Source organism: Diuraphis noxia, unplaced genomic scaffold, assembly GCF_037042655.1.
Source record: "Diuraphis noxia isolate RWA-SAM2 unplaced genomic scaffold, SU_Dnox_SAM2 contig0003, whole genome shotgun sequence".
In the NCBI taxonomy this organism is placed as follows: Eukaryota; Metazoa; Arthropoda; class Insecta; order Hemiptera; family Aphididae; genus Diuraphis; species Diuraphis noxia.
In genome coordinates, this window is record NW_028301713.1 from 54,912,309 (window position 1) to 54,934,606 (window position 22,298).

The following is a 22,298-nucleotide window of genomic DNA, read 5'->3' on the forward strand; positions in this document are numbered from 1 at the left end:
TTTGGTGTTCAAGCATTTCCGACCGCCTTCTATATCACCTGCCATATTATCCCCCATTACGACAATCGCGGCCTGCCGATCAGTCAGTGCACGACCGGTTGTGGTATCGTATCGCTTAATTTTCACAGAAATAAATACGGTCGGTCCTCGTGGGCCCTTCGTCGCATAAAACACGCGTCGACTGTCCGGAGAGACTCAGGCCCGGCGAGGGAGACAACGAACGGACTTAACTTGGCCGACGGTATACACGCGCGCGCTGCGATGGTCAGTGTGGCAGAGAGCGCGCGAGAGGGATCGATGCGTGCGCGAGCGCGGGCGCGCCCGGACCATTTCCTAATCTACCCATTGATAGAGAAGGAGGAGTTAGCGGGTGCCAGGTATGGGGTACCCGGCGAGAAGACGAAATGCCAGGGAGCGCGGAGTGTGCTCTTCACTTCGTTGGTACGTGGAAGAGAACCAGCGTAAGCGTGAGTGTTCACGTCGCCGCCGCATTCGCCGCCACTGTCGCCGTTGCCGCCGCAACCCTTATAAACGCAATATCGCTTGCACGTTCGGTCGGTTGGTCGGACGGTCGGTCGGTCTCTTGGTCAGTCAGTCAGTCAGTCAGTGAACGCCGCCGCGTGCACACATACATCTCTTTAACGTATCGTGATAATAATTTTTTCCGACAACGACGAAAGTTTCTCCACCCGCGTGATTATGTAAAAAAAAAAAAAAACTAACAAATTGTTTGAAAAACAATTATTGAATATATTCTTATCACTAACGCCGATCCGTTCACCTGTTCACCGATCTAACTGACTTCATCGGTCTGTGTTACGGGAAAAAATAAATTCATGTGCTGCCACCATCGTGCCGGCCGGTCTGCTATCAGATCACCGCCACTGCCACGGCTGTTATCGCGCCCACCACCGGCGCACCTCTATAGATGACTGTCGCAGCCGCTGAACGTCCGGTAACCGACGACGGGACGACCGGACGTTGCGACAACCGGACACCACGAACCGCGTTGTTGTTTTGCACGTTCCGCAGCCGTCGTTGCTGTCACTGAAATTGCTGCGTGCCTGTAAGTATATGACATTTTTACCCATCAAAATAATGATAGTGCAGATTGTAGTGTATGGTTCGGGGGCATGAGTGCGCATTTAGTTGTGGCCAGTGGGTGGGGGTAGTGCCAGTAGGTGAGTAGTTACGAATTGTTGTATAATGACTACGAAAATCTACACGCAACTACACATGGCCCAGCTTGCCAGATAGGTATATAGTTCCGTTTGCGGTCACTACCTGCAACCAGTCTGCAAATCATATCTTACGATTCATATTATGTATACGAATTAGTTATCTGATAGTGGACGCTTAAAAATTACTCAAGTTTGGATTTTGATGAAATGTGAACAATGTATTTCTGTCATGTAAAATATAAATCACTTTATTATTTAAAAATCAAAAATGTATATTTACGCTTAGCATGATAATTGTTTAATTTAATGTCACGTTAATTTAAGTGTAATTTGTTTCTAAATTATGATTACTATAATCCATAGAATATTTGAATTGCACTAAGAAGAAGTTTCTAGCATAATATTATAATAATATACCTTTGATAGTAACATTGGTACAAGATATATTTTTAACTGTGATTGGTTTTCACCGATAAAAAGTGTTCTCACCGAGAACCTAGGCAACTAATTTCCATTCTCACTACAAGTTTACCTATAAATGTCACATATTTAGTTATCATAATCATCTCAGGATGATTTCGTATGATTTACCTATTATTTATTTCCCATTAACAATGTAATATTGAGATGGAAGTAGTACTTCCGAGATTTCTGCCTCAGTTATGATACTACAAGAGGAAAAATAATCTTTCAATTATGGAATTCTTTGATTTTTTTAATGTAATTTTCGATATAACTAATTTTATTTAGTTATTATTAAATATTACATAAAAAAGTAAAGTTCTTGTAAAAAAGTAAATTTATTTCTATATTAACGTATATCAGATAAAATAAATATAATATGGTCTGTCAAGTGGCGTGGCCAAGTGGGTGTTTTGGGGGGTTATGACACCTCCTTGATAAAGTGTCACATCAAAATTTTACATGAATGAAACTTTAAAGGAATATTACTTTTATTGTTTTATTTTATAATAATTTATAATTATATCTATTGATCGTAGCATACATAATATATACATATTTTAATTAATTAAAAACAAAATTTGAATGTATATATTAGGTATATAATATTCATAGTTAATACTCTCTTTACGAAAATCCTAGTTATGCCACTTGTCTGTTAGGTATAGTTTGTATGTTCTTTCGTTCAATCTTATATTGTTGAATTTTGAGTACGTATAAATAAACGAGAGTAAGTTGTTAGGTGTTTTAACAACGTTCTGAAATTCTTCTGAAATCCAAAAGATTTAATATTACTAGCTTAAAAATGGTTCTTTTATTTGGCTAATTTTTATTTTAAAATGCTAATATTATATTAATATCGCAAAAAAGTTTTTAGAAACTTTAGTTGGCTTAAAATATAATTTTACAATTTATACTTTTGAAATGAAAGTTCTGCTTTTACTTCAATTTTAATATTTATTTATACTTAAATTAATTTAAAAACCTATTATATTATCAAAGAACCTCTTTATATAGAATTGGAGTTATAAAAGAATAATTTAATACGCATATTTTTCTCTGTGGTTATACATACTCGTTAAATATTTTCTTGTTATATTGTATTAAAATATCATATCATATTAAGATATATCTTTGATATTGTGGTTTTGTTTTGTTTACAAATATTTTCTCATAAAATTGTCGCTACTTATTGTCAATCTTGATATTTTCATTCCCATAGTCCACTATTTTATCATGAAGATCTAATTATACTTTTTAATTCTCATAATAATATTTTACAGTTTATTTAACATATCTGTTAGTATTATAGTAGTATATTACATTCGTTAACCTAAGATAATCGTATATATTGTAGCTTAAATAATATTTATATAAATTTTAGATGTTAATAAAAGTTTTTGATTAATGTCTTTGACGCATAGTTCTAAAAATGATTTACGAGTTCGTTTCCACCGGATGCTATGAATGATTGTCTATTATTCTTGTTTGTCTTAAGTTTAATCGAGAAAATTAAGTTCTTTTCAACATAATAACATTTATCAAAGAATGATGTTAGGTCGGTACACCTCTCCTTGGAATTCATTAATTTGGTATGTACTTACAAATTATTATTCCTTTCTTAGTGATTCCCGGTGTCTGCTTGCACATAGTTTTTTAGTGTTGTAAATTTATCACATAAAGTTAAGTTATGAACATATTTCAATAGAAATGCCTTAAAATGATTTAGCCACATTGTTTTAGTTTTCATAATTTTGGGTTTTAACAAAACCAAATTGTTAATAACTCGAAATTCAATTTTTAACAAAAATTATAATATATTTTTAATATTTACGCAATAATTAATTTAACAATCTAAAATTTTTGAGTCAGTTTAAACTTTTTAAGAATGAAAACTCAATAGTAATAACTAACAATAATAATAAAATAATAAAAATATTTAACATCGTCATCTCAACAATAAGATTGAAAGAAATAATATTTTGATTACATTTTGTTTTGGAATAAAATTACCATACTTAATACTACCTGCAATTTGCTATTTTCTCTAAACAATTATATTTTCATTTAGTTTATTTTATTTTTATTTTTTCACGTATTGTTTGGTAAACTGGTCATTGATTAAAATTAAAATAATATTTTAAACACCAAGAGTACAAATACAGCATGTACCCCCAACTTCATATTATAACAATAAACAACAATAATAATAATAATAATTATATAATACAAATAATACAATGTATTGCCTTTAATCTGTATATAATAAGAATAATAAATTAACAATTACCAATCGTTCAGTCATTCAGACATAATAACAAATATTAGACTTTCAAGAATCGAGAGGTGTCTGTTTTTCAATTTGCTTAAATATAAATATGTGCTAAATAGTTTTTAAATAGTTTTTTTTTATGATTAAATATCTAACTCTTTATGAAAAAATTTACTTATAAAATATATATATAGGAAAAGCAACTCAGATTCACAATTTTGAACCTTATAAATATAAGGCCACAAAGAAAAAACAGACATGACATTGATATTTTTACTTATTTCTGTTATTTATTACACACGAATCCAATGTTATTTGAATTTAAATTGTTGTATTTTATTGTATATTTATATACCTATAGTTACGAATTTCGATCGGTGGAAAGGAAAATGTAGTAATTTATGTTTTAACATTCAATTGAAATAAGTTGAATGACCATTCATACATTTAAGTGTAGATTATCATATATCATATATTTATACTGTCGGTAATAAGTTATTAATCTTATTATAACCTAACCCAATTCATATAATATATATAAAAAATCTAAAAAAATGTAATTTAGGTAATTATGTAGATCAATAATACTAATTTTTAGACACCATATTGGCATACTACAATCAGGAACGGCGCTAGGATTTGCGGGGCCCCGGGAAAAATAAATAACAGTCACATTTCATATTATCCAAACTAACTAATCTCTGAACAGTATAAAATATCATTTAAGAACTGCGGGGCCTTGATTATAATTTTAAAATCACGGTGCCCGGGGCAACTGCCCCGATAGCCCCCCTCGCGCCGTCCCTGACTACAATAGAAAACATTAAACGATTAAAAAAAAAAAAAATTATTAATGACAAAAATTTATTTTAAGTTAAAAGATACAGAGCCAATAAGGAGTAGTGTTTTATTTTTTAATCTGATCCTGATAGTCTATATTGTCAATCATACTTCAAACTATTTTTTCTTCAATCACATTTTTAAATATGGCAAACAGAATTGAATGGCATATTAGAGCTTTTGAAAGCGTATAGGTACTTATTTGGTTTAAAACCAGTTTTACATGATTAACTTTTGATTTTTGTGCTTTATATACCATGTGCTTCTAAACCAGCTCCCTCATTAAATCTTATTTTTTACACTCAATATTTGAAATTACCTTTAGTGTCACAATCTAGGATAGAGAACCAATTCATATTTTGTACATTAATGTTCTAGAAGGTATACAATATTTGAACAGGTATTTTAATCTTCCTACAAAATGCAAAATTTTATCTAACAAAGAAATTTCCAACATTAACTAATCATACTATAAGTTATATAAATTAATGATATTATCAGTATTTATGGTAATTGGATTATTGTGTGTAGAAACTAAAAATCGGGCTTTCTATAGCTAATATTTTTTTTTTATAAAATATGATTCTTTAATATTTGAAATTGATTATTATAATAATCAATAATATATAAATATTATATTTTAAATTGGTAACACCATTAAAACACTGAATAGGGAAATTTTTTAAAATCTCTAATGCTTTTTTGTTTCTTAGACTGAATAACAATAACATAGCTACATAGCTGATAGGAACATCATAAACTATTTCGAACTCCTAAAAGCGTTTAATATTAGTGGATTATACTATTGAAAATAATTACGTATACAATAATTTTATTTGTCATGCAGTCACGTAGCTAAGGGTGTGCCAGTGTGTACCTGTCCCACTTTAATATGTGTCCGCCTTATTCAGAGGGTTCCATTATTATGTAATGGTTTTTAATTAATTAAAAACAATTGTTTTCAATTTTTTTTATAGATTTTCTATAAACCATAAAAATTATAGAAAAATACATTTATATTAGTACTTAAATTATATTTATTGCATTTCATTTAAAAATTGTGTCATATTTATTAAATATTTGGCTTATATTATCCTTTTAACTTTTAAAAGCATTATTTGTATTTGACTATTATTTATGTATTTTTTTTTACACTTATTAATTACTGACAAAATGATAAAATATGGTATTATTAAGTTATATATTTAAATATTTGTAGTAATGATATGCTGATAACTACCTTTCTATAATATACAATTGTCGGGAATGAGGGGGCCCAACCACCCACCTAATGAATATCTTTTGACTACATGCCTGCTTTCGTGACGTATACAAAAAACAATATCTCTAAACACAATGTTCACTATCATTGGTGCAGTATAAAGAAATAGAAACTCCATTGTTCTACCACAAAAGAGTAAGTGGGTTTGGTGCAATGTAATTGTATACAATATTATGTATGTATATAATATTTACCAGCTGTATCATACAGCTCTATGTATTGGTAAATACAATCTGTATGTACCTGTACATCTGTATGTATTTGTATACCATCTTGCTGCTGCTGTTTCACCTCTGTCGTATCTTTGTATTTTCGAGAGTGTGTATTATCATTGTCCGTCCTGGAATTTATTATCGCGCGAGTCTTGTTCATGAATTTTATCACAATTAACTATTGGTGCTATAGGTTTAATAATAGTAAACTATATGATCACGCGTTGCTACAGGTTAAGACTTTAGGAGTTTACCTACGAACATCCTATACCATCATTAATGGGTGGACAGGTTTACCAGGAAGTCAGAAATTTCCCGGTTGGCCTGCTCTGTGGGCGTAACACGTTTCCACCAAAAGTAGACCTTTCCCTTTTCCACCAATACCCGTTTCTACCAAAATTGTATGTTTCCCTTTTCCACCAATATTACGTTTCCATCAAATGAGATCCACCTAATTGTTTGGTTAATTTACAAAAACATTTTTATACTACGCTTATATTAAAACCTTTAATACAGTAATAAGTTTATTAAAAGTACTAATGTTGGATTGAAAAAAGTGATATATTAGTTTATTTAGCTATGTATATATTAATATATTGTACCTACTCATAATATATAATTGGTTGATATTTTTTTTTCAATCGTAGAATACTTTTCATGGGTTTTTTGGATTGATGTAAAATGTATATATACTATACATAAATATACACACAATAAAATCAATGTATATTGTACGTTTATCGTATTTAATTGTATGTTAAACCGTTATCGTACTTATCTTTTATGTCGATTAACCATGATAATATCTAACGGGACAATATTTTGCAAACAAGTGAAAAGGTTGCACAGTTTAAATAGTGCATTACAACTGCGTGTGTATTAAAATAAAACGTAATTTTTAAAATTTATAATTCTGTGATGGCTAAAGTGATTGAAAGTAAACGTGGAAACAAAACACTAATAATAAACAATTTTAAATTTTTTATTGGATTAGTTAACAAATCTAATGAAAATATTCGTTGGCGATGTATTAAAAAAAGTTGTTTCGCAAAAGTGTATACTGATAATAATAATGAAGTATTATCGGATCAATCAATTATACGCAACCACGAACCGTATACAACAACAGAAATTGAAAGAAAAATTATAAATGTTTTTGCTAATTAATGATGAAGAAAAAAATAATCTAATTTTTACATGCGAATCGAACATGCGATTTATGGACAGAACTTTTAAGTATGCAGCTAGATTTTGTATGCAAATTTTCACAATTCATGGTATCAAAAATGGTCATTATATACCATTGGTTTTTTGTTTATTGCCCGACAAAAATATGAACACGTATATTAATACATTCAAATTTATTGTTGATAAATGTTCGTCGATTCATCTACGTTTATCGCCAAAAAGTGTAACCACTGACTTTGAAAAGGTGATTTTAAACTCTGTTAATGAAATTTGGCCACAGACAAAAATAATAGGATGTCGATTTCATTTAACGCAGGCTTGGTATCGTCAACTTCAAAAACTCGGATAGTCGACCGAATACCCAAATCAAACATCTAAAATTGGCATTTGGATACGCCATACTTTTGGTTTACTTTTTTTAGAACCGACTGAAGTCACTGAATGCTTTGTAGAAGATTTTATGTCAAATCGACCTATCGATGAACGAGTTGAAAAATACTCAGATTATTTTATTAGAGAATTACATTGATGAAAATAGTATGTATTCACCGACACTTTGGGCGGCTATGTCAAGTAGCCTACAACGGACAACCAATGCATGCGAGTAATTTCATTCGAGGTTCAATCAAAGTTTTTATAAAGAAAGTCTTCCAATTATAAAATGGCTAACCGTTCTAATACCAGAAATTCAGACAGACGTGTATATCAAATTAAAAAGTACTAACGTATCAAATAATCCACAAGATCATACCGAAGAAACCGCCAAAAGAAAAATGACCAAATTATAACGAACTACAAAAATGGAGTAATTGGAAGGTAGCATATTGCGTTTTATAAAACACTATACTAAATATATTTATTAAAAACAATATTTGTTTTAAATTTCAGGTACGATTTTGTGAAAAGTATATCCTACATTTTTAAAAAAATATCAACTAATTGTATACCTATATAGTTACAATTTACATGACAAGGTATCGTATACCATAATATATCATTTTTTTAATTTTTTTAAAATTACATTTATAATTTATACCATAATAATTATTATATAGGGGAAAGGTGGGTTAAATGGGGTAGTCGGGTAAAATAGGGTATAGGTGTTATTGATCACACTGGAATCGATTGATGATAACTAAATCGTAAATTATCAATACAAGGCTTATCAAAACATGTGATGTTTAAATATTTGTTCTAAATCAAATATTCTTATCACAAAAAAAAATTAAACTTTTAGCGTGTTGTGTAGAGACTATTTCACTGTCAGTGATTCACGTTTTTATGGTCTTCTTTCGGATATTAGTAACAGTTAATTATTATTATTAATTTAGTACTTTATAAGCTTTGTTTTAAAAAAAACTCCAAGTTAAATCGTCAAATCTAAATTTTCATAGAAAATATTTTGTGTGACTTGTTAGTTTTGTTTAAAATGGGGTACCCAAGAGATGGTTAAAATGGGGTACCCCATTTTTAACTACTTTATTTTAAGCTTGGTTTTCATAACTCTTAAAACAGTCATTTTTTTTATGTATGATGTGTTTACTAATTAAAACTAAATAAAAGAATATAATGAAAAGAAATATTAATTTTAAGGACATTTTAACTATTCCCCATTTTACCCAACCAAGTACCCCATTTTAACCTACCATTCGGCTAAAATGGGGCAAAATACAATTTTTTTTAAAAATAAAAAAATAAAAAAACTATTAGATGACTATACAATTTAATTACATAGATGTTTAGTGTACATATTATAAAGAAAGTTCTTTGGTTTAGAAAAGTTCATAAAGTTCAACAGTTTAAGGGGTGAAGGCTATTTTCCCTTATGGTCCCCATTTTACCCACCTTTCCCCTATCATTTTTTTCAAATTATTTTTTTTTTTTTAATTATTCCGCGGCAACTAAGGCCATTGGGAAGGGGGTAGTACTGTAGGTTCTTATGGAACTGTAAGTTGGTTTTACACGTGGGTGAGAGTTTTGGCAGAATTTCTATTGGGGCACCCGTAGGTTTCTGCCATACCCCGGAGTGGGAGGATGGCGGCACTTGTTCTCCGGACACCGTGACTTGTCCGGAGAATTTCAAATTTTTATATTTGACCATTTACAATTATACCATAATAATTATTATATCGTTTATTTTAAATTTTTATATTTGACTATTTACAATTATACCATAATAATTATTAAATCGTTTTTTATTATTTTATTTTATTTGGTGGAAAAGGGAAAGATACAGTTTTGGTGGAAACGGGCATCGCCCGAATACATTATGGTATAATATTGAATCGCAAACGAGTTTAGGAAAGAAAAGTTAAAAAGTGATTATATTAGTGCAGAAAATCTTGAATATCTCAGCATGTGATGTAAAATAGGTAATCAATCATTGCAGTAGCTGGTATATTATCGCTTAATATCGCATATTAGCTTCAAAAATTAGTTTGGAAGTCATTATTTTACTAAAAATTATTTCAAACTTCGGAAATGTTCTTAATTTAAATGGACATTAGACAACATTTGTATACAACTAAGATTAATTAGAACACTGTTTAAAATTTGTTATCCTTTTAATTAATTTAAAAAAAAAAATACTAATATGAAATTAAAATATTATTTTATTTCTAAAACAGACAATAAAAGTTACAAGAAATGCCTAAGGCACTAGTACAAAATGTTAGTCTTAAAGTATTTTAAATTTGCTAAAAACAAAAAATAAGTTGTAACGTCTTTCAAATAAAAAAAAAAATCGCTGAAAGTTACACAAATAAACGAAACGTAACAAAAAATATTGATGATTTAAGAATATTTAACAATATTGCTGTTACATTTTATACAAACTTAAAGTTAAAGTTATAAAGTTTTCTTTATTTTATTAATATTTATTAGATTTAAAAAATTAACACAGTGCAAAAATGTGATAACAATAGATACTCGAATACATCGTCTAAGATGTTTCTGTGGAAGAGCAGGTAAATTAAAAATAATGTCTTGGATGTTTGAGTGAGTAATAGTCGGCAGATAAGAAGATTTTATCTCTACGGGTAATATTTACATTATTTCTTTAATTTACATTTTAAATTCACGTGTGATATGATGTCGCATGGCGCCAGGTCTTTTAATCATACATTCCACTTTGAAATTAAATATTGTCAAATTATTTTGTTGATAATGATCTTGAGTCGTGAACAAAAGGTTAATTTTTTAATTCGATGTTTATTTAATTCGAAGAATTTATAAAAATAAATGTTCACTGAAAATAAAGTGTGTTTTAAAGGTTTTATTAATATCATTTTTTGATTTATACTAAATTATGAAAAATAATTGAGTACGTAGGTATATTATATTAGGTGTATTAAGTTTATATAGTTGAATAGTTAATTCCATATAATATAGGGATACATTAAACATAAGAAAAAATAAAACCAAATTTTTTAAATTGTGATCAACTAGAATTACTCTTGGGCATGGCAGAAACTTACGGATGCCCTAATAGAAATGCTGCCAAATAGGCGTTCGAACTAGGCCTTCATGCCTACCTACCTACCGGACATAGCGCCATACGAAAAAAAAGAAAATAGAATTATAATCTAAAAACTAAAAAGGATTATCGATTGATTAAATTATCTTTGATTACGGGTTACCTATGTATAATGGTGGAATGGAGCCCATCAATAAAGCTCCAAATAAAGCTTTAAAATGTCTGTGGAAATAAAAAAAGAAAGACACGAAAGTCGTACTTTAAAAGGAACAGCTAATAAAAATGGTTTGATCAGAATCCAAAATAATCATTAAGATTTAGTATTCGGTAATACGTTGACCAAGACTAATGCGTTTCTCAAGAATCGATTAGATAAAATTGTTTCTACTTTAAACCACCGACCAAATTCAAATATATATTAAGTATATTGTATTTATATATATATACAAATAATATATTTGCCGTTTGATTACCTAAACCCTTAGGTTGACGTAGGTTTATTATGTAAAATGCAAGAATGTAAATATATCTATATTCCGTGGTTTTTCTGTTGCAATTAAATGGATCACGAACGTAAAGTAAGAGTTATATGTGTGCATATATACATAATACATACAATACATATAATATATATTATTATCACTATATGCATGCATAAATAAACTTCATAAAATACCTGCTTGGTGTGTGATTTACTCGGGGTAATTGAATTTAAATTATTCATGATATGTATAGATGTATAGATATTATGTGATATAAATTGTGTGTTTTATGGTATGAATATTTATTATTATAAGTGACAGATAGAGGTAGATAACAAGATATTAATAACTATTTTGAGTTTTAATTGTATTATTCCCATTTTTGATTTGTACATACTATTATAAGCCCAAATCCGTATGATGCTTATAAGCTTTTTAATAAAAAAAATAAAATAGTATAGCATTTTGATAGACGTTACTTAAAAGTTTAAGGTATATAAATTGTGTTCCTATTTTTAATCTTATAAATCATATAATATAAAAATTTTTTTTACAAAATTATGACTAGACTATAATTATGTATGGAGTATTGACTTATTTAAAGACTAAACCGAGTATAATTAATCACTTAAAAATCGGAAACTTCGTTGATAGGAGTGAATACTATTTTAAAGTTATCTAATTATGTTTTAATGATACTATCGTATTTTTAGGTATCTTATACTAATACTTGATTTTTAATCTTTATATATATATAATTCTACTGTACATATGTATGTCACTGAACTCCTCCTAAATGGCTGGATCCATTTGAATGAATTTTTCGTATACGTTTGGGTGACGCTCTGGATAGTTTAGATTTACAAATCAATTCCTCTCCCAAACTCTGGGAGGTGCTCAAGTTCAAATAGATATTTTGAGATTAATGATGAACATTCGTGTTTATAGATGGTTTTTATTAGTGATAGTTGCTATTAGTGTGAAAGAAATTATTGTTCCTAAATTTATTATTATTTATTTCCATGGCACGCGCGTCCATGGCATTACAAGTTTTTATTGATATTTTGTGTTTTTTTTTTTTTTTTTTGTTACAATAAAAGCATTTCTATGCAGTTATGCCTCCAAAAAAATGATCGATTGGTAGTTCTAAGCACGAAAGAAAATGGCAATACGAGCTTCAGAAACAATTAAACAAAAAGATGCGAGATTGGGAACCACCAGAGAACCCGATTTCGCAAAACAATTGCTGGAAATGGGAAATGTTAAACTATAGTTATCGATGAATCAACACTATGCATCATATTCCCAACAAATGACAGCAACAACCAATAAGTTAATTGACAAAGTTTTCTCAAATCTACCATAAAATTACGGAAATCGTCAGTGGTTCATTTGAAATTTGGCGTACCTATCATTCTTCTACGAAACATCAATCCATCTCGACTATTTAACGGTATACCAGGCTTTCAGTGAAAAAGTTGATGAACTACATTACGAAGATACAGTTTTAAACGGAAAGTTTAAAGGCGAAGATATACTTTTGCCACGCATCCCAATGATTCCAACAGATATGCCTTTTGAATTCAAACATTTGCAGTTTCCGGTGCGACTTGCCTTTGAAATGATCATCAATAAAGCTCAAAGACAATCGCTACAAGTGTATGAACCAATTTTGGAATATCCATGCTTCTCACATGGATAGCTGTATGTGGCATGCTCACGCGTCGGAAAACCTGATTTACCTGTGTACACACTAGAAGGAAGAACTAAAAATATTGTGAATCCAAATGTATTTCAATAAAATATATCAATCAATTGAATATTTGAATTGTCAAACTTTTCTCGATAAAATTAATAAAATTTGTAATAAGCTAAATTTATTATCAGTGTAAGATTATTACTTAGTACATTTTAACCATTATCTAACTATAATATGTACCTATAAAAAAAAATACTGCTAGCATGATCACATGTAACGAATTTTTAACGGGCTACAAAGTGCACGGATTTAGCTAATGTAACACAAAATTGTAAAAGTCAACTTAATTCGTATGTGTTCGTACAGATAGGTATGATATTGAATATACTAATCGAATATCGGAGTAAAAGTTTATAAATACATTAAAATAAAAACTTTAAACGATTTAAAATAAGTATAGGTATTACTAACAAATTATTTATTGAATATAATGTATGTTAATTAATTGGATAGTTAGTATTCTTATTCAATATACATATAGTGCAAAATATTTTAATGCAACTTTAAAAAAAATAATATGATTTATCACTAACGAGACCAAAAAATTTAACTTTTTATGTATTTAAAAAATAAAAATTAGTCGAGTTTTGAACTAATGAGTATAATTCATAGATTAGTTTTTAAATTATAACGTAAGTATCGTACAAGTTTTCCATTTTCACAGTTCTTACAGGTGACTAATACAAATCGTCGATTTTTTTTTATTAATTCACATTTCGTAATACTATTTTTGCGTAATATACGTACTTTAATTTTTAATTCTGTGAAATTAAACTTAAATCAAAACTTATGTCAATTGATATTATTTAAACAAATTTAAGCACATGCATTCAGCATGAAAATAAATTTTAAATTATGATTGGTATAGGTAAAAAAATATTTTTAGTGATTTATGTTAATCATATAAAAAAGTCAGCCAAAATTATTGGTTATTAATTTATTATATATTACATTATATTAAACTGCACTTTAAAATACATTTGCACAATATTTTGAATCGAGACTATACTGACTTTCCAATTAACTAAAAATACGTACTTTTTTCGTTTACAGTTATCAGACATCCGGATACTGCAGATGTTTAATAAAACTTACGTTAATCGTGGTGAGGATAATGGTTTTATGTAACACGATATAAATGTACTGTTGTAATAAACTGTAATTGAGCTTTTTTTATAAAAAATAAATCCTATACAATATAATACAATTGGGAATTACAATTTACTGTATAAAATGTACATAACACTTTATATCTTATGTTATCAATAGGCCCCTGAACTTGATGACCTAAAATTATATAAAAAAATGACACAAAAAAAATTATATTAAAAATTATACTTTACTGTAAAAATTGATAAAAATTGTTTTGATACAAAAATTTATTAAAATTATTTTTATTTAACTAAATAAATTATGTATTAAAATTTTTTTTTTTTATCGAATTTATTGTTCTCGTGACAAAAAAAGGAAGGTAATGAACGTTGATAATGGACAAGTTAATGGAAACTGCATATTGTGTAACTTTCAACAAGAAAAATGCAAATAGAAATAGAAAATAAGTGAAAAAAAAATAAAATTCCCTAAAAATGCAAAAAATAAAAATATTATCATTAAATTCTATACTTCGTGAAACGAATTTCTGTATGGACAAACATATTGAATGTGAGCATTAAAAAAAAGACGCTAATGTATCAAGTTCCGGGCCCTATAGTTATCAATATTATATAATAAATTAAATAACAAGATTTTTTGGTTGAAGGATTGACCGGTGATTGCTAAATTTATTATTACCTACAGGTAAATAGGAACTTTGCTGAAAGCCAAATCTCTCTTTCACCCCTTATTGCAGAAATTAAAGTGACCATTTCCCCTACAACAACGCTTCAGTTTAGGGCATTGCATTACAAAAATATATATATAATTCGATGTATATTCCTCTGAGTTTTGATATTATATATAAACCAGGCCCTGAACGAAGATATTCGACATGGTTGTCATTATTGGATTTTTGTGAATATAGTATGGTCTTAGTGGTGGTCAGCAGTTACAGTTATTCGGCTTTTGGCTAAAACCCGTTTCACCAAGTATGACATGGTGGCCACAACTACAATCACCGTGACAGCCACGTCTAGCAAACACCGTTCGTACCACCAGTCTTGAGTGGCCGGCTTAAGCATCAGGTTGACTTTATGTCTGGCAACGTATTCGACCCAATACACAGCTTTTTCTAGCGGGTCCTGTTCACGATCCTGATACAGCGTTGACAACCGTTTTGCGTTTTTTGCATACCTGTAAAAGTAAAATATAATAAATAAATATAGTGTTATATAAATGACAAATGTTGAAAACATGTTTTGTAAAATTTTTAGTATAAAACTAGGTACATTATATATATGATACACATATTATTAAGATAAATTGTTAAAATGATAGAAATTAATAAAAGCACTTGTGATGGGTTTGTTGTTAATAATACATTTTAAGGGTTTTATTAGCCCAGTTGGAGTATCAATCTAAGCATACAGTTTATTAAAAGACCCCATTGTTCTATGGACTTAAGTTACGCTATTGTTTGATCATTTAATTTGATATTTTGATTTACGACGGATATTAGCATTTAGCTTGACTTCGATTTTATAGTGGGACTTACCTAACCATCATGAGCTCAAGTATTTAATGACTTAAATGTATAAAAGACTTTCCTAAACGTATGCTTGTACATGTACTATATATTCAAGTTAAAAACCGTACTCGATGGCGATCAGTTTTCAGAGGGTGTCAATCAGAAAACACCCGTCCATCTACCCACCCAGTCAACATGCTTTTCAGTCTATCGTATAATTATGTTTGTTGTATAGCTACCCTAAACACAAGTCAACCGCTGAGTACAGTTTTTAACATTTGTTAATTCATCAGTAATTCATCATGGATTATGGAAAGATCATGGAATACTACTCCTTCTCTTGACACGTTTTTAAAATTTCAGCCTATTTTATTTCTATAAGTAACTCAATTAAAATCATTTTTTGATTTTTTTGTGTGTCATTAGAATACAAATGTAACAGCAATTCATATGATCAAACGAAACCATGAATTTTGAGATAGATAATATATGTTACACATACTTTGCATTTATTTTTTATAATATGCAAACCAATATATAAATTAATATAATATAGAGATGCATTTGATCAAATTTCCCGTATGAGAATCGTCAGCAAATTGATGTCTATTGTCTGTGAATATTCAGTTTGAAAATAATCAAGGCCACTATACGTTCATTCATATTCAATAACGTTACAGTAATACTATTAAAAGTCACACGGCAGTGTTTACCGTATCGGTTCGCGAATAAAATGCCAACATCCGTATCCGTTAAGATTGTCAGAGATTAAAATAAATGAGTTTGGATTTGTTTAGTGTTTTTACGGAGTAGGTATTAGGTATGCGGTATTAGGTTTACGAGAACAGTTTTTATACAACTTTTTCTAAGTTATATTTTTGAGTTTGTGAATAATTAAGTAGGAGTGGGGGTCGCTAAAAGTATGAGTTGGTCTTGTGTGTAATGTTTAGATGACTATATGCACAATATAATACGTTAAAAACGAAAAAAAAAAATAACAGAAACGTATCATTTCCATGTCCAGCGTTGGCGTTTTGATAATAACGTCAATCATAATGATAATTATATCCTAGTATCCTACAAAACAATAAGATGTGTGTTCACTTGCTATTATTGTGTCTATACCATGGTGGAGTAAAATACAGCCCAACAAAGATAACATTATAATAAACCACATATTGGCATATTGCAACTGTATCCAACGACCGTAATAGTTTAAATATATGTGAAAGGTAGAAATATGAACCGTTTATATCAACCTACTTACTTATATATCATCATCAGCTACATTATAAATATCTAGCGCTAGCTACCATATATAATACCATATAAATAAACATGATACGGAGCATACACTAATTATATAGTCTATCCGGATACGTACCTGGATCTCAAAGGGTATGAAGGATGTACCATGAAATATTGGGTGGTGAAGACTGCTGATGATTATTTTAATAATTATATGTTTTATGACCTTTGGTATGCCATTGTGTTTAAAATAGTCAACGTATTTTATTATAAAAAGGACTTCGAGTGTATGTATTTAGGGTTCCGGATCTTCTGTTTAAACTTAAAACGATATAAATTACGCCAACGCCCGGAACTAGTGCCCCACATAGAATCACTTCACGGAGGTGGATTGAATACAATAGTAACAAAGTATGTGCATATAAAAATAAAACATTATAAAATCATTTTGGATTCTTGTGTTCGGTAGAGACAGATTCGGTACTAGAGAGGTTCTTATGCTATGCTTCAGCTACTAAGGGTGTCGAAGTCAATCACACAATTTTTTTTGCCAATAAAACTTGAACGGTTGTACGAGTATAAAGATTCAGTTAGAAACAAAGCATGGAAATAATAATACAACTTAAACTCGGTAATCTACATCAAAATCAATAGATCGAAGATTTCACATAATTACAAAGCCAGAAAACTTATCCGGTGCATTTAATCGATGCAACTGCAAATAGGTAGTTCGCGTAAGTTTAATGTAGGTATAACATTTATACTATGTTATATAATTATTATTATATGAGTTGGTATTGATGTTGGTGTTAGTTACTCTAAATGTATAACTCAATAAGTTAACTTGTAATGTCGCGTCTGTATTTCTGTGAGGTATTAAATCTGCAAAATGCTTTTTAATCTGTCTACGCGAATGCCTTGAAAAATAACCTATATATAACGAATAGTTTTGGATAAACACTATGCAATATTATGATATAATGCTGCACGTACATTATACCTATACCTATGTATATAAAATAGTTATTCTTTGTTTTTATTAGTTTTTTATAGGATTTTAAGTTACATACAAGTATAGATACTTTAAGTTAGGTAAGTGTATTAGATTGTTATACGAGTATAATAAACGTTTTATATATACGATTAAATAGGTATTAATATACTGACTTATCATCATGGAGTACAGTGGATATAGTTTCACCGGCGACCTGTTCGTCAATCTGATCAAGTTGCAATTGAAGTCCGCAATCGTTTTGGACGACAAAGTTGATGTTTGAATACTGGTCCGCGAACATAGGTATTCCGACGATGGGTACGCCCGAGTAAAGGGCGTCTAGTATTCCCATTAGACCACCGTGCGATATAAACAATTTAACGTTTGGGTGATCTAGAATGTGATACAAAGCAATACAATGGTTAGTAAGAGGGACGAGGTGGCCGAGTGGTCTACCGCGTCGGCTGTGGCTCAGCCGGACCGGGTTCGATCCTCGACCATCGGGCGGCATTTTTCTCCGGGCAAGTCACGGTGTCCGGAGAACAAGTGCCGCCATCCCTCACTCCGGGGCATGGCAGAAACCTACGGGTGCCCCAATAGAAATTCTGCCAAAAATCTCACCCACGTGTAAAACCAACCTACAGTTCCATAAAAAAAAAAACCTACAGTACTACCCCCTTTCCAATGGCCTTAGTTGCCACGGGATAATTAAAAAAAAAAAAATGATTAGTAACGTGTTGTAGGTTCGTGATTGATAAACCAATGCATACGATTATATCAATCATAACATTATTGTTACACGGCGTTCTGGATAGGCTATTTAGCTACACTAGTGTCATGAATACACCGTCGAATGCTGAATAATAATTATTGTATAATAATTAATATTTTTTCACGTGACAGTATTGTAGTAAGTGAAATTGACAATATATTAAAATAATTTTTGTAATGTGATCTAAGTTAAATAATAATTGTATAAAATGGTGTAATAATATTAAATTAAATTGTGTTCTTCAACTTTATTGAAATAATGTAAGTTACAATTATTTTTATTTTGAATGCCCACATTAAATTATACGTATTAAATAGATTGTGTCACATGCCACTAATTGTATTCCTGTATCTTAGAATATATTATAATAACATTTAATTAAACACTTAAATACCGGTAATTTGTCTTAAAATAAAATGAATAAAATGATTAATAGCTATTCAAGTAAATCAGACTAAATTGTATTTTTATAACATTAGTCAACAGTCAAGGATGATAATTTTTGTTTAAGTTACTAATACATTTTTCTTAAATTTTTTCAATAAGTAACGGGAAGAGTTTATGGATAATTACTTGAACTGAAGAGAATTAGTACAAAGGTATAAAACCTTTTAATTATTATTACTGAGGTTGCGTATTGAGTTTGATTATTATATAATGCTTCGCAAAAAATTTATTGTGTTCAATATAAATATGGATTCCAGAAATTGTTTTATTGATTTTTTTTTTATATATAATAAAAAATAAAAACAATTTATTGTGTATACCAAGTAATATAAAAAAGTATTACCTGTATTCTTTTAAAAATATAATTTATATGGCATATTTCGATACTTATAAGTGCATAAAAATCCGCGCTCTATTTATGACACAAATTACAAGTTATTAATTAAACTAAACGTCATTTTTATTTTGTTTCAAATTGGTATAAATTCTATCATTGAAAAATGCAAAAAAAAAGATTACTTTAAAAATAATCAGTATCACAGAAGATAAAATACCAATATAAAAAGTTTTTTTTTGGGTGGTTGGGGGGTGGGGGTGGAAACCCCTTCCACCCCCTCCGTAACTACGCCACCGTTCTTTTTAGTTTCGTTTTAATGTAATACTATTTTTTTCAATGTTATGGCGTTGGCGTAATTGAATGTAGTGAAATTATGGACAATTCTAAGAATGAATGAATTAAAAGTAATTTTTTACATTTAAAAAAATTAGGTAACAACACTGATGTACAGTAAGAGCCGAGTGTATATTGTCACTGTAATTGATGTTATTATTAGTATATTACTATTGAAAATACGACAAGTTGGAGAAATTTTTAAAAATATATCTCATATCATATTATAACGATTAATCTAATAATTTTTATCATATATTATTGTTATAATAAATATTACGTCAATATAAAGGATCATGGAATGTTGTGAATATGTTTTTGATATAAATAACATAAAATTAGTTTAGATAAATCTTTTATATTTACAAATAGACTATTATTTATGTATGAAATACAAAAATAGTTTAAGTAGCTAAGTTATGAACGTCTAACGTTAATTGTTATTACTAAGTTATTAATAGGATCTAAATAACTTCATATTGAATTAAATTTTTGTCTGTTTAAACTTCAGCAGTGAAAACTCGAGAAACCTTACAATTAAGTCATGATCAAAATTAAAAAGTAACTTGAAAAAAACAACAAAACAAGGTAAATAATAAGTAATAATTATAACTGGTATTATTAACTATTAAAAATGGAAATTAGGTTGTAAACAATTGTAATTGTTTGGTATTGTTAATCCAAGAGTAAAAATATTATCATAAAAATACCCATTTATATCAGTCGTCATTACTACTTTAGCCATTAAACACACCGTCATTATAACTCAAATATCCGAAATGTACCATAAAAACCTCGATTAACTGATATTTTTTGCAAGATTGAGTTACTTATATACGTGTATTGTATGACATGCGTAAAAACTACATAAATCATAAAATAAATTTGATTTCTGCTCAATATAACTAAACATATTTTAGTAGTCGTAAAAAAAAAGTGACAATAGTCAGAAATTCTGTATCATACGCAACGTCCGGAAAAGGGGGAAACACCAGTTATTGTATCAGAGAAGGGTACAGTAATAATATAGTATAACGTATAACAATAAGCATATACGAATAATGGTTTCATAACGAATAAATATTATTACTTACGATCGTGTTCGTTTTTGCCCACATCTCTCCGTTTTAATATAAAACATAATCCTTGTTTGAACATTAATTTACGGAAATAAAGATATATGTATATTGCATATGTAAACATTAGTGTAATTATATAAGCATATATGTCAATTTTTTTCATTAAATAGTATTTAAAAACCGATACTCTCAAGGCCTCAAAGAAAAACTAATTAAATGGGGATTTAATAAACGAATTGATAATGTCTACTACATAATTAGTTTTTCATATAATCAAACTGGAATGTCACAAGGTGATGACTAAGGCTGGAGTTAAGCTAATGTTTTCTTTTTATATTTGTGGTAGAAATGTTTCATTTATACGTTTATTAGTTTCATATAATTCTTATTTAAAATTAGTCAAGATTATTTTGCATTTAGATTCTGATTGGAGTGAAAAATTTATTGATTTTACAATAATATGTTTTTTTTTTTTGTGTCTGGAGATACTTTTTCCAAAAGGAAAATGCTCCGATAATCAGCTTCAAAATAGGATTTTTGTAGAAAATTGAATCTAGTTGATGCTTTTAGGTTAAAAATTAAAATTGAAAATATTGAGTGCTTTTTAAAATATTTGGGAATGAAAATGAAATATTAACTTTGTTAAAATGTTATTATTATTATTATTGTTCATATTAAACGCCAAAATGTCAATTTTACATAGTTTACAAAGATAATAATAAAGGCGTAGGTGTAAAATGTTTCAAAAAAGTTGAACGTTGGACTGTTAAATTCATTTTTCATCTAATGCAATGATTTTTCATTGAATTCATTTTTAAAACATCCATAAGAGTGCTTTTTAAATGATGAGGTACAGGTACATTCGAGTACTATACTTCGACTTTTTCGTGATTATAAAATGCTTTTCAACGTTTTCTATTAAATCAATGTTTTGACATTTTTTTTTTTACTATTTTGAGCTGAAATTAATGGATATCCGAATGTAATGTATTAATAACTTCTTCTTTTTTTTAATATAATTTCAAATTACAATATTAATATTAGGCCGTTTTAGTATTTAAAAACGATTTAAAAAACTTTTTTGTATTCTAAATGTTACGGTATCGTAGGTTGGGATGTATTTTGAGTATTCTTAAATAATAAATTTCATAATGTACACTTTAATAATTTATATTGATAAAATTATGTAAATTATTAAATAATGCTAGATGGATTTATAAATAATAGAAGTTAAATAAAAATTTGTAATTTATAATTTTAACTTTCTATTTTTATTTAAGTCTGGTTTAATGCCAATAGATATTCAATTTTG

General features: G+C 28.9%; 2 protein-coding genes across 4 annotated transcripts in view; one reads left to right on the forward strand and one right to left on the reverse strand.

Moving 5' to 3' along the window:
- Positions 1 to 922: 922 nt before the first annotated feature.
- Positions 923 to 22,298, reverse strand: part of LOC107162873 (UDP-glycosyltransferase UGT5-like) — a 54,482-nt gene continuing 33,106 nt past the window's right edge. For 2 of the 3 annotated variants that reach the window (XM_089223983.1, XM_089223982.1), the window contains exons 6-8: positions 18,192 to 18,411; positions 15,302 to 15,442; positions 923 to 1,064 (exon numbers count right to left, since the gene is read on the reverse strand). In XM_089223983.1, the coding sequence (XP_089080109.1) occupies positions 923 to 1,064; positions 15,302 to 15,442; positions 18,192 to 18,411 (503 nt within the window). Of the gene's footprint in view, positions 1,065 to 12,456; positions 15,443 to 18,191; positions 18,412 to 22,298 lie in introns of those variants that run through there. The other variant, XM_089223984.1, reaches the window with a different exon arrangement.
- GABA-B-R2 (gamma-aminobutyric acid type B receptor subunit 2) overlaps positions 927 to 22,298 on the forward strand; it is a 320,221-nt gene continuing 298,849 nt past the window's right edge. Inside the window, exon 1 of the mRNA XM_089223981.1 lies at positions 927 to 1,066. The gene's annotated coding sequence lies outside the window, so the exon portion shown is untranslated. The remainder of the gene's footprint in view (positions 1,067 to 22,298) is intronic.